Here is a 14,602-nt window from a genome sequence, read left to right as displayed (position 1 = left end):
AACCTATTTAGCTTCAAATAATAATAAATATAGTGGCTACAAAACTGGAAGTTTTGAAGGGAATACTCAGCAGACAGGAGCACACCTCTTTCATAAATTCACATATCACTAACTCTTGATGTTTTGGAAAACCTATATATAACTTCTGGTTGACTCGGCAGTAAAACTTGTAAGTAGGGGAGCGGGGGGCACGTTGTTACAATTTTTAGATAGTTGTTAATATGACAAAAGCTATCAAATAAATTATACATTTGATTACTTGTAATATTAGTATGTCTATTTAGCTATTAAATTATGAATGAAAAATTATTACTATTTATGTAATATTTTCACAATGGAGAATTTAACTAAACAAGTAGATTGTAACATCTTACCCCGGAATTGGGGCCACTTGTTACATCATCGGGGCACGATGTTGCGGTAGATAAATAAACAAAATCATCAGTGATACATATTTTTTTATTAGTATTTCAAAACGATATAAACAATAGAGATCACTTTACACAGTCTTCTAATATTTATGAGTAATTATTATATCTATTATGGTAATTATTTAAGGTTTTTTTGTGGAAAATCACTTTAGCAGGAACATTTTTAAATCTTATATATAAATTCTACTTCTGTCATCCATCCCGAAGAATTGCCAGCTCCAATCGCTTCTACTGGTCCAGAACGAAGAAAAAGATCCGTGTATCTCATTTTGGGAAGCACGAACATCGGCGCAACTGAATTCCCAGCAGTATTTATAGCACATGCAAGAGTAATAAGTGTCCCTCTTTCGGCAGGTATGATCGCACCGACCTGTTTTTGACCCCGGGCAGCAACTATTTTCTCGTTTTATCCTGCAGCAGATTCTTCTACTTCTTTACTAGTTGTACCTCTTTCTGTTTTTCTTTTATAGTTTCTCATTCTGAAAAAAAAACAAAGAATATGTAGAATTATTAAAAAGAGAAAACGAACAGTACAATACCAGATATGGTAATATTTTTGTTACATGTAACAACTTACCCCAAACAATTGTAACTACCTGCCCCATGGCACGTTTTTTAATATAAATTGAAGTCATTATTAATGGATATCAATATTAGAATAAAACAATATTGTAAATTAAAGGATCTATTATGGACGTTCAAGGTTAAAAAGTTTGGCAAAATAAAAAATATAGTAATCAGGAATCAAAAATTTCGTAAAGGATTTTTTTACTTACTTGGTTGAAATCGGGACACACGCACACAACCTAGCAGCTCAGCGCTTGGCGGGTCACTGATTGTTTTTATCTAATGCACGTTGTTATAAGAAAACGAATGAGGACATAATAGTGACAATGACAATGAGACACTATTAATTTGGGACGAAAAAAAAACCACTCATTTAATTAAAATAAACACGTACAATTCAAATAATTTTTGAATGAATGTACTTATGTACATAGAACATAAACTTAGTACAAATTTTTGTGCCTATTTGAAGCGCCACTCACGAACGTCCAGAGAACTAATTTTGACGTATAATACAAATGGCTGCGAAGGAACGTAAAATACTCTGAAGTATTTTTGCATTTTGAATTAATTTCGTTCGTTTTACGTGTTAATTATTCTTCAGGAATCAACGTAATTTAGTAGGTACACATTTTTTTTGTAAATAGTTTCCAACCATCTATCAATGTTGGCTGAGGTTGTCATCACTAGTTTTAGTACCGATGACTCTCGCTACATGACGAACAGCGCCAAAATGGCGAATATCAAACAGACACAAAAGCACTTTGACAGCCGCCAGTCCAGTGGTATTTAATAGAGGTCAGTGATGTCAGAACCTTAGATAATTTATATGGCAAGATAGAGCCTCTTGCTGTTAGACAACCGATCAAAACAGGCCAGGTTTATACCTTTAGTGTGCGTCTTGGAGACAGATGAGATTTTATGTATGTATACATGTAAGTATAGACTGCACTGTTTAACTAATTATTGTTTAATATATCGTTTCATTAATAAATATAAAAATATTAATAAATAAACATATACTAAGAAAACATAAAAACATAGTGTCTTCCCCTTAATAGAGACAATAATAACAGTGCTATTGGATACTTTAAATTAAATTAGTTATTAGCTTAAGGCTAGGTTGTAATTAAAATTGGGTTTTTATCGAAAACACACACATAACGCACTTTCACAGCAATAATTACACTTCCTTCAGTTCAGTGTTACCTAGGTATATATCTAGGTAACACCCACTGAGCTGATTCTCTTTTGGTGTTGGGTTCGTAGCAATATATCATCAGCTTTCATCACCTGTGAAGATGTCAAGCATTTAATACAGTTATATAAAGTGTCTATTCTTGTTATTTCATCAGTGAGGTACTCTCGCGTTTATCCCTTTGTTTCCAGTAGACTGCACGAAACTTCAAAAGTGTAAGCATCGCCTAACAACAGCTATATAATACAAAGCTTCAGTAAAACTGTTATTTGTCTGCGAAGCCTGCGCTGGAGGCGGGGAGGGCTGCGGGGAGGCGGGCGGCATTTTAAAATGAAATTCCTGATTGAAGCGAAGCACCCTTCAAACGTAATTTGTGACAACGGCTGCCATATTGCTTATTGCATACTCTTTGTACAATATTTAACGTAGCGGACCATTGAGTAGGTAAGTATGCCCACCTTGTACGTGGAATGGGTAAATGCAACCTGCACGAAGTTTCTTCGGTTTTATTCTTGGTATATTTAGGTCTTGCTGTTAAACAACCGATGAAAATAGGCCAGGTTTATTACTTTAGTGTGCGTGCATTGCTCTAAATAAAGGTTCCCTGTCAACCTCAATTTTTTTTTCACAGCTGTCACAGTCTATCTAGATGTTTAAATAATCTAAGGTTTATTTATAGATGAAGTTTCTAAGCCCGCTGGGAGCGTTTCGAAAAGAATAATAATGGCAATAATTTTATGACGAATTATTAATGGCAGATAGAGAAGAGTCTGGTTAGTGATTGAAAATGCTGTGTTTGGTAATGGTTTCACGTAACATGTTAAATGACTTTATTACTCGTAGAATCGAAATGGAGGTCTAACCTTCATCAACTTTATTACCAGTGGTAGGCTCCTTTGTACAGGATGCCGGCTAGATTATGTGTACCTCAACGGCGCCTTTTCCTGCCGTGAAACAGTAAAGTGTAAGCATTATTGTGTTTCGGTCTGAACGGCGTCGTAGGTAGTTAAATAACTGGGCAAACGGTAACTAACATCTTATGTCTGAAGGTGACGAGCGCAATTGTATTGCCGCTGAGCGGCACTGCATTGTAAGCAGGGCGTATCAATTACCATGAACTGAACGTCCTGCTCGTGACATCTCTTGTTTTCATAAAAAAAATTACACGATTATTTTAAAAACATTAATATTTCTCACTCGCCACCATTTGCCATGAGTTCGTGCCGCGTCTGCAAAATTGAATACGCACTCTATATAATATCTATTAGTAAACATTTATAAAACATAGATATATGAAAGTTTTATTTTCAAATCGTGAACATTAATATTTTTTAATTTTTTAATTTTATTTCTGTATGGATACTTAGATAGAGGATTGCCCAACTAGATATCGCAGGCGTAGTCGCCAAGTGCGGCAACTAATACTACGCCCAGTCTTGAACAAATTGTGACGTGTCACATGTTCTGTTAAACTTTGCTTATAATTGAAATTAAAATGCCGGGTTGCGTAGTTAAACTTTGTAAAAATAAGTCTACAAGAAATAAAAAAGACACTGGGATCATATATTAACAGTAAGTATTTTGTATTTTATTAATTTCAATGTAAAATAACACGATGCGTATGTTACAAAATTTGAAAGATGTCATTGAGTGTCAAAATACCACGCACACAAGCATCTAATAGTAATAAAAAAGTTATTGATCTTAGGTTGTGTGCTATCTAGTTGGAACGCAGCGGAGACCAATCCTTAATCCTAGATTATTTAATTACAAGAACACGGAAAACGATATATTCATTGCAATGAATGAAATTCTACAAATAACGCAAAAAAAAATAGATTTCAACTTTGATATGAATTTTTGTATATATAGTGTTTGTTAGTAGCTGACATTTCAGCACTAAAGATATTACAGACAATTTCTGGCCTTTAGGGAGCATTTTATCAAATCAAAAATCGATCACAATAAATTTACTCGATGATGAGTTTTCTTGACAATATATTGTAGATGATACAAATCCAGATAGTGAAATAAAATTTTGAAAAACCCATTTTCATCAATGAGGCAAACACAAAATTAGAACATAAAAGGTTCTACAAGATACTGTGATAGTTAAAACCAGGGACTGGTATGGCGAAACGTTTCGGGAAAATATTCGGCATTCTTTATTCAAAGGCGTCCGTTTCCGATGAAAATACAAGAATTTCCACTCAGCGGTCCAAGCGGAGCCTTGTCTGTGTCCACTACAGCCTACCTTCCTACTATACTACCGTCTTATTTGTTTTTTACGTTGCATAGACTTACAAACGAAGCGACAGAGCCGTATATTGCCAGCCAAAATATCGTGGTTTAATTATATATTATTAGTTTAACAATTTTTTTAGCATTTGTGACTAAAGAATTACGAAGGGGGAAAGAGGGTCCCTGCTGTCCTCACATCCCTCTGCCAGTGGGCTCTTTCTCATTAACCGCAATAAACAATATTGTTGTTACAGGCTTCGGAGGAAATAACCAGTGGGAGGCTCCTTTGCACAGGATGCCAGCTAGATTATTGTTACCACAATGGCGCCTATTTCTGCCGTTAATGTATATGTGTAAACATTACTGTGTGTCGGTCTGAAGGGCGCCGTAGCTAATGAAATTACTGGGCAAAGAGACTTTTAGGATTTTCAAGAATCTTGAGCGGCACTGCATTGTAATGGACAGGGCATATCAATTACCATCAGCTGAACGTCTTGCTCGTTTCGTCCCTTATTTTCATAAAAAAAAATACAAAATCAAAGATGGCGGAAAATAAAATGCGAGATTGTAAAATCTGATATAGCTGCCATGTTAATAAAAGAAATTCTCACACAAAAATAATTACTAAATATTAACACAGGTTTTAAATTCTGTTCAATGGCCCAGAACGCTTCAGGTAATTGTTCAGAAATTGAGCTTCCTTGTTTGGTGTTTCCGGGACGATATAACATGGGTACCTACTTTCAAAAAATGCTCGTATGCATACCTACCTACCGGGCCAGCGACGCTACTGTGAATCCTCTGGTGTTGCTAGATAATGTGGGCGGCGGTGATCACTTAACACCAGATGACCCGTACGCTCGTTTGTCCTCCTTTTCCATAAGATAAATACAATTAGTAATTGAGTGGTTTTTTTAAGTGGTAGCATAATTATTTAATATTCCTATTAGAATGAATAGTCTGAAAAAAAAATATTTTATTTAATTTGAATAGAAAATGACTCGCTTTTATAGGTATAAATAGGCTAAAGTAGGATTGGTAATCAATATATATTAGGTATATATACCTAAAGAAATTTGAGTGTAAATACATACAGATTGTAGCTGATATACAACGGCGATAATAAATTTTCAAGTTTAATTCTATATATTGTATAACTCCTTGCCAGGTATAGCCACTCTGTGGAATCAACCACCGGCTGCGGTTTTACTGAACCGAAACGACTTAGGGACTTTAAAGCTTAGACCATACTTCCGAAAGGCCATGGCAGGTTGTCTATTCACATCCCATCACGTTGCCTACCTCCTCTTATAAAAAAATTAAGATTAGGTACGATTATTGTAAAACAATAATATGCTAAGCAATTTTGCACAGCCCAACTCTCAAAATCAAAAGTATTAATTAACCAGCTCTGTCTAAAAAAAATAACAGTCAGTTTAGTCGCGAACCGCCCAACGACTTGAGTTGTGCCCGTAATATTTCAATATAGTCCAGCCTTAAAGCTTTCAAGTGATTTCCCCGCGCTGCCATTGGCCTACCAGACCCAAGCCTGAATCCATCGATAGCTGTTACCCGAGCGAGAAAGAGACAGACTCATCAACATCCTGCGCGGAATACACGGAAATGAAGGGGATAGATATATATCTGTTGGTCGCTTAATATTGCATGAGCACGAAAACGTCGTATCAATAATACGCGCACGAATGAAATAATAGATTATTCGTTTGTTCAAATCGACCGTAAACAAAATGTAAGCATCTATTACTGATACTCATTCGTGGGTCGCGCTCAGGCTATACGGATGTCCGATTGCGTAGAGCGGGATAGATATATGATTGTACGTTGCGCTTCTAAAGTGGTAGAGCCACAATGTTGGCTCTAGATGTTTTTGTAGCAGTCGCTAGCGAGTTTCCACATTAAACGACTGTAAGGACGAACCAATCAAACTGCAAATTTATACAAATTGATACTAAACGGGTTATATTAATTTTATAACAAAAATTAAGTGTGTAAATAAGTCGTAATTAAAACTAATTGGGTTTAATTTAGCGCTAATTATTTTGTATTAAGGCGGTTGCGACGGGGTGCCACGCGATTATCTTGCGTCACGGCGATTTTCAAAATGTCTGATTGATTAATCGATTGATTAGTTGATTGATTGACTGAAGTGGGGACCAGTGGAGTGTTGTGGTGGAAGTTGTGTCTCGTGGGGACTTTCCTGTCACGTGTGCTGGAGATGGCGGCATAGGGAGAGGCCAGGGTTGGCCTTTCGGGGCCATGCTTAATAACCTCACATCCACAGCTTTAGGAGGTAAGTCTTGTCATGTTTTCCGAGACAGATCACAATGGAGCTCATTATTAAGTCTTCTACAGGTGCTAAATGCTACATAAGCATTTTCAATAATTTTTTTATATAAGCAATAGATCCGCCCAGACTTCTAAAAATGCGGATTTAATTTGAATAATTATGAATAGGTAATACTATCTATATCGGTCAAGAATGAATCTAGCTGCTGCACCGACGAATGACGATTCCTACCAATTAACTCAAAAATCGCCTATTATTTTTTATTACCAAAATCAAGAAAAGTTGGGGCAATGCGAAATAATTAAGAGATCGTTAATACACAGTCAGTATGTTTTTGCATTGGAAGATAGCATAATAATTTGTTTTTTTTTTAAGTGATAACCCTCACTTCTGGGAGTATTTAAACAAATTAAATTTAAAAATTAAACTACAGAACAATGCGGGACTCGAACCCGCGAAAGGTATAGATAGCATAATTATTACATAAAAAGTTACTAAATGACTTGGCAAATGTAGTCCGATCTTAGTCATGCATATTCAATCCGAACTAAAATAAATATTAAAAAAAATATTATTATATGGTATATGTATGCAATTATGCAAGAGGTCTGTAACTTTTAGTTTATTTACTTTTTATTTCCTTTTAATTGTTATTGAAAATTGTTCTTTTGTTTTTAAGTATTGTCGTCATTCAGAATGAGGCTCCCAACATACACAGTAGGCTCTATAATACTTAAGTATTTCTTAATGTATTATTTAATGCTTAGATCATTTATACGTCTAGATGACAGATGTGAAAACGCCGAAAAACTTAGGTACCTCTACTTTGAGCAATTAACGCACACTAACACAAAGTGTCATTCAAATCGCGAGTGTAAGATGTAGCTTGTCACATACACCAAATTAACATTCCTGACCTGATTTTATCGGTAGAGACTCTGTCTAAACGTATAAATTATCTAAGATTTAATTTACTTGATTAATGTAGTTGTTAATCTTGACAGTTTTCCGACACAGGCTACGTACAATTGGCCATACACTATCGAGATTAAAGCCATGAATACTTAAAGATCGATCTTGCCAATTATTAGCGCATTGGAACCTGTTACCTGTTGTTTAAAGTTGAATAGTATATCGTTTGGAATGCTGATATACGAGGAATGAAACGCCTTCCCCTTTGGACTTCCCTTTCAAAATTCGATGATGTTGTTCATTAATTTTTTCATCGCAAACAAGAGATAGTTCTAGTTCATTTTAAAATTCAGTCGGATAGTTGACATCGTAGTTAGTAATGAAATTAACGGATTTCTTTGTCTTTTCGTTGACATTTTTCTTGACGTTGATTTTTTAGAGATAATGTAACGTTTTCCCTCAACTAAACACGATTTATGTAATTATCATCAATGTTTGGGAGAACCATCTCGATGAGTACGATCTTTGATTCAGTGAAGAATATAATGTATCCAGACGATATGTCAACAAAAATCTTGCCATTACCAATATCGAGACATTGTTCAGAAAAAGCTTCACCCGATTGGTCGTTCTGTAATTCAACTCGAACGTTTAAAATCATAGGGACGCCCTTAAAAATGCAATAAGGCTGGATGTTTGTCGAAAATCACAAGCCAATTAAAACAAATATTTTTTACAAAAACGTTTCGGCTGCAAACCACTTGCTTAATTTTAATTCGTCGAAAGCTTGCAAGTCGGGATTTCATTAATTTGTGTGTGTAATTAACAGCAAATTGAGTGAAAAAATAAATCTGTTTATAAAGCATTTTTCCAGTTCCAAATGCACCCAAATAAGATTAAGAAACTTATTCACATTCGCAAATTTTATTTTGGATTATAAGAAGGTCTCTCCGTTATTCAAATAATGAATTTCAATTTATATCTACTATAATATCAATATTCTATTGGTCAGAGCATAATATTTTTTATATTTGTAAACATAATTGGCAGGGAAATCGGTACAAATAGTTCTTCAAAATACGAAATACATACAATTTAGATACGTTTTTACGTAACTGCACAACGTACTGGATCCGAGACCATCTCTGGTCAGGTTTACCGTAATATAAGCTCCAACTATATGACTACATTTAAGAAAGGGCTGCTGGAACTGCCTAGGAGCCAGTTCTCCGGCGTGATCTCTTAGACCCAATTGAAGTAAAACGCGATTAGAGTTTTATGCACTAAGCTTACGTCTGTAAACGAGTTAACAGATTATATTCGGATTACACCAATACAAACCTAACGCAGTTATTGAATAAACGCGTTTAAATGCTGACCGCCGAATTTTGGTGTTCAAACATATTTGATCGCGTTCAAGAGCTGTCACTGTCTTTAACGTAATAGAAACATTGACATATAACAAATTTAATTATGTTCATACTTATCGATGACAGTTTTGACAGTTATTTGATACATTCTGTTGTTTACGTCATGTAAGCTCAGTTTACGTCAACACGCTGAAACATTTGGTGAAATCACTTTGTTTTTAATCAAGATCAATACTGGTATTTGAACATGCTTACATAAAACTGAGTTTTATTAAACTCAGGTTGAAGTGCAATTGGTGAAATCGGGCTTAGTCAGTTCCGTTCAAAAATATAATTAATATAAAGTATTCTGGATCAGCAGCGAGTTATGGATATTGAAATACAGAAAGAAAGACATTTATATAGCATTAATCAAATATAGAAATTGAGCCAGTTAAATTAAAAAGTAAAATATATTTTAAATAAAAATAGTTTGTTGTATTTCAGTATAAGGAAATTGCATAGGTTTGTGACAATAAAAAAAATGTAACAAAAAAACAACCACCTTCAAAAACACTATTACAAAACAATAGATATAATGTGCACTAAAAAGTATAAAAATAATTGCGTATTTTTATACAATGTAATTAATTAATCTAATTCTAGTTACGATTATTGTTATTTTCGGAATCGGTGTCCTTCCATCGCAACCCGTTCTCGCCTCTCGCCTCCTCACGACTCAAGCACATCTCACCTATAACTATGTATGTAGAGCAAACCTATCTTGGATGACACCGACTCCAAAAATTACAATAATCGTAACTAGAATAAGATTAATTAATTGGATTGTATAAAAATACGCAATTATTTTTATACTCTTTAGTGCGCATTATATCTATTGTTTTGGAATAGTGTTTTTGAAGGCGGTTGTTTTCTTGTTATTTTTTTTTTATTTTATGATTTTAACAGAATTTGAAGTACACTAACTAACAATTTGTCTAAATATGTGTAAATATACAAAATTTTTCAATGCAGCAGAGAACGTAAGTACTTTGCAATTTGATTACAGACAGTGTTCCGTTACTTTGTCATGGATTACGTAATCCGAACCTAACCAAACTATCATTGAAGTATATCCTTTCCAATAAAAAAAGAATCATCGAAATCGGTTGGCGCAATATTGAGTTATTCGTAAATTTATCATCCACTTTGCTATACGTATGTATAGTAAATTTTAAGACTTTTATGGTTTTCTCATGGATTCCACAGTCAGATCTGGACTAAATTACAATGGAACCACTCGAGAAGCACCAGCTCTCAAATAAAAAGAATTATCAAAATCGGTTCACCCAGTCGAAAGTTTTGAGGTAACAAACATAAAAAAAAATACCGACGAATTGAGAACCTCCTCCTTTTATGAAGTCGGTTAAATGTACGTACCCGGAGTCAGGCGAACTACTATATCAACTAAGTATATTACTTGCGAGTAATTGCATTTAAGCTACAATTTTGTTATACCCGGGCATTACCATTACTGATACCTATTACTCCCGGATATCCGTTCGCTCGTAAACAGGTTTAATAGGACCGGTTACGGTAAATCTGAACCGTTATCGATACGGGGGGTAACGGTTATGTGTCTATGTATCGTTACTCGTTACTGTTAACTTACGTAAAGATATCGTTTATTATTTCATTCTTAATTATATTTTCTAGCCTCATTAAACAGTGACACTGTTATATTTGAGAATAGAAGAAAATGTAGGTATGTTTCCTACATTTTAAAATCATGAAGCTCAGTAAAAGATGTTTAAATAATAATTAAAATATCTTCATGTTCTGATAACTATACAAAATAGAAACAATCTTTTTATAAACTAGGCAATAAACACAATTTTCATAATGAAGAGTTTTTATTATTCGTCATGAGGATGAACTGAACTGATGAAATATTAATTTTTCCTTGTTCTATAATCCGAGGCAATCGAGAAAAGGGTCTGAAATAGCGCTGCCGATCTGCTGTTCTCCAACTGGATTCCACAGGCGTTTTCGCGAAGTGCGGCAAACAATACTTCGTCCAAGTGGGCGTACTCGGGCCAGTCTCGAGCAATGTGTGACGTTGACGTGCCACATGTTCTGTTAAACTTTGCTTATAATTGCAACTAAAATGCCGGGTTGCGTAGTAAATCTTTGTAAACAATAAGAAATAAGAAAGACACTGGGATCAAATATCATCAGAAAGTATTTTGCATTTTTTTAATTTCAATGTAAAATAAAACGAAGCGTATGGTACAAAATTTGAAAGATGCCATTGAGTGACAAGATGCCACACACACACAAGCCTAATTCTTTAAAATTTAAATAAGAGGGTCTTTTCATTAAGATTTTTTAATTGATTAATAGACTGGCTTGTACTAAGGCACATTTACTAGGAGAAGGTTTTTGGAGGAGGTACAGGTTAATGGGTCGACGGACTCCATCCAAACATCCTTGTGAACCGGTGTTCGATAGTAAGTGAAACTAATTACTATAGAATGACCGCCTTATATGTCAAGGCCGATGACGAGCGCAATAATTGAGATGCCATTGCAAGAATTATTTATGTAAGTGGGGGCAAACGGGCAAGAGGCTCATGCGATGGGGAGTGGTGATTCAGCCGCCTATGGACATCCGCAAAACCAGGGGTGAAGAGATGAGTTGCGGGAGTATGAAATATAGTTGAGTATGCTCTCGTTTTAAGGGTCCCAAAGTCGTATCTATAGTGTCGGTTAATGCTAATATCGACGTTAGTAGGTAGCTATACATAATATTATGTTGTTGCGTTCACAGCTTTAGTTGTTAACTTGTAATAAATTATTGTATTGTAATTAATATAAATAAATAATTGCTGTCTCGTAAAAAAAGTCAAATAAGCATCACGTGTGTTATATGGTCTCATATACAGTAGCCGGTAATTGATTCCACAAATTGGCTGTATGAGGCAAGAATTTTTTGTAAATCCTGAATGGAACTACAATATAATGAGCAGGGCGTATCACTTATATCAGATCTTCCTCGTTTCACCACTTATTCTCATTAAAAAAGCACATTGCACCAAAATCTAATTCCATCCCAAAATTTTTTGTGATATTTGCAGGGTTTGAAGTGTGATTTTGGTCAACAAATAACAATGGTCAGGAAACTGAGGCACTATGGTGTTAAAGAAACTGCTCACGACATCGTTATGTATGTATAAATAATATAATTCACTAGCTGAATATCAATGGTCTCTCGAGATCTCTTGGGTTTTCTTTCTTATATGGGGGTACCGCAACGGTCTATTTTCAGACCCTTTATCTTTAGAATTCATATAAACGTTATGCCTAAACATCATAAAAGTATGATAAAGTATGTTTGTTGATACTTCATTCATATTCAAAGTAAAATGAGTCCAAATAACGCGTGATATAGTAAGCAATGCTCTATCCGACATTGTTGAGTTTCTTTTTATAAAAGGGATAAACAGGCAAATGGCTGACCATATCGAAAGTGAAAAATGAGTGCCAATGGCATTCCCAGCCTTTGAGGTGGTTATAAACTCTTAGCTTGAAGATTTCTCGTTTAGCGCCAATAATCTAGCTTAAAATATTAAATTTACTGAAGTCTGCACTAAATGTTAAAATGAAGATTCGAGTATTTTGTTAAACGGCGAGAAATTGAAAACTGTGGAATCTACTGTATTAATATTAAGGCTCTATGAGGACTCTCTACTAGAATGCACGGTTAAAGAGATAAGGCTAATAATATGTGGCATAGACAAGAGTTTGTTTTACTTACTTTGACGATTACTACTACGATATATTGCTATAGGGCTATGTAGCCGATATTACTCCGATTATTGTGCTGCAAAAGAGGGCTATTCGCATAGCAGTTGTGCAAAAAGACCTAGGTCCTACAGAATCATTATGACAAAAATTTAAGGAAATAAAAATTTTGGCTGTTGCTTCTCAACATATTTTTGATAATGTTCTATATGTTCATAAGTACATTGAGGAATTTGTTAGAAACAGTGACAATCATAATGTTAACCTACTACTCGGCTAAGTCGAGTAAGTAAGTCGTTTGTGGGGCGATGTATATCCTTTTAGAACAAAATCCCAGAAAATGTACAAAACAAAAGTACCACGATATTGAAAAGAATTGCTAAAGAGCGTTTGTGTGGTAAAGGTTACTATAACATAAATGTATTTCTTAATGATTCCACAGATTGGGAATGGAACGACCGCCCTTAGGCTATTAACTGATGGGACTAACTGTACGATATTACTATTTAAACATATTTTTTGATGAAAAAAAAAGGCCCACTGAGTTTGTTGCGCCTATTCTTCTCGGGTCTGAGGCATTATTTTTGTCATGGTTTTGTGATAGTTTTTGACTTTGAATAAGTGATGTCATATCCTGTTATGAATAAGAATATTCGAATTTGAATTTGAATTTGAAGAACCAGTCCCACTACGGAGCTACCAGTTCAATCCTCGCTATCCATGTCCCAATATATTTCCGGTTTTCGAATATTACTTAAGTACGTTCATTCTATGATTTATAAATTCGCCATTTGGATCACAGTAGAGCCTTCATGATGTGTGTATATGGGCACTTAAATGAATTTGCTAAAAATTGTAGTAGTATTATACTAGGTTTATATACAAACTTTTAACAATATCATCTCTCATATCTACAAACATTATGCGTTCTACTCGGTTAGATAAAACTCTATTGTAATAAAGACTGACTCTAAAGCCTAAATTTTTATTAAATATGAGAGAGCAATCTTTTTTACCAGTAGGAGGCTCCTTTGCACAGGATGCCGGCTAGATTATGGGTACCACAACGGCGCCTATTTCTGCCGTGAAGCAGTTATGTGTAAGCATTATTGTGATTCGGTCTGAAGGGCGCCGTAGCTAGTGTAAATACTTGGCAAATCAGACTTCATATTATCTCTCAAGGTACAGAGCGCAATTGTGGTGGCGCTCAAAATTTTGGGTTGTTCAAGAATCCTGAGTGGTAGTTAGTTACTTTATTGTAATTGAATAAGCTGAACATCCTGCTCGTCTCATCCCTTATTGTCATAAAAAATCTAAATCTTACAAGAGGCTCACGTGTTGGAAAGTGATGAGGCAGCCTCCCATGGACTTCCACATCACCAGGGGTCGTGAGATGGATGGCCGGCCTATAAGTTGCGAAGTATGCTCTTCTCTTGAAAGAGTTGGTGTGGACATTATTTGGAATACCTCCATGTTGTTTTGTATATTTAATACCTATACATTCGAGGATAAGTTTTATCGTATCTACCTCACAGGAAAAATTTCAAAGACCGTTTTCATACTGCCGCTGAGAATATAGGTGAAACTGGATGGGTTGCTTAAATTGTACTGAGAACAAGCCAGATCTAGATTAGCAAAAGAGAGACATCTTTTATTATAGAGTTAACGCATGTGTTAGAACATTTTAGCCGGAAGACGTCCACTGCTGGACAAAGGCCTCCCCCAAAGATCGCCATGACGATCGGTCCTGTGGTGCCTTCATCCAACGTGTTCCGGCGATCTTGACCAGACCA

The 14,602-nt window shown here is 35.2% G+C and overlaps 1 protein-coding gene across 1 annotated transcript in view; it reads left to right on the top strand.

Moving 5' to 3' along the window:
- The first annotated feature begins 6,647 nt into the window (after nucleotides 1-6,647).
- The window catches only part of LOC126970116 (homeobox protein orthopedia-like), a 57,315-nt gene continuing 49,360 nt past the window's right edge, over nucleotides 6,648-14,602 (top strand). The window contains exon 1 of the mRNA XM_050815880.1: nucleotides 6,648-6,748. Within this exon, the coding sequence (XP_050671837.1) occupies nucleotides 6,715-6,748 (34 nt within the window). The 5' untranslated portion in view covers nucleotides 6,648-6,714. The remainder of the gene's footprint in view (nucleotides 6,749-14,602) is intronic.

This window comes from Leptidea sinapis, chromosome 1, assembly GCF_905404315.1.
Source record: "Leptidea sinapis chromosome 1, ilLepSina1.1, whole genome shotgun sequence".
NCBI classification, from domain to species: Eukaryota; Metazoa; Arthropoda; class Insecta; order Lepidoptera; family Pieridae; genus Leptidea; species Leptidea sinapis.
This window is presented reverse-complemented; position numbering and strand designations above follow the sequence as displayed.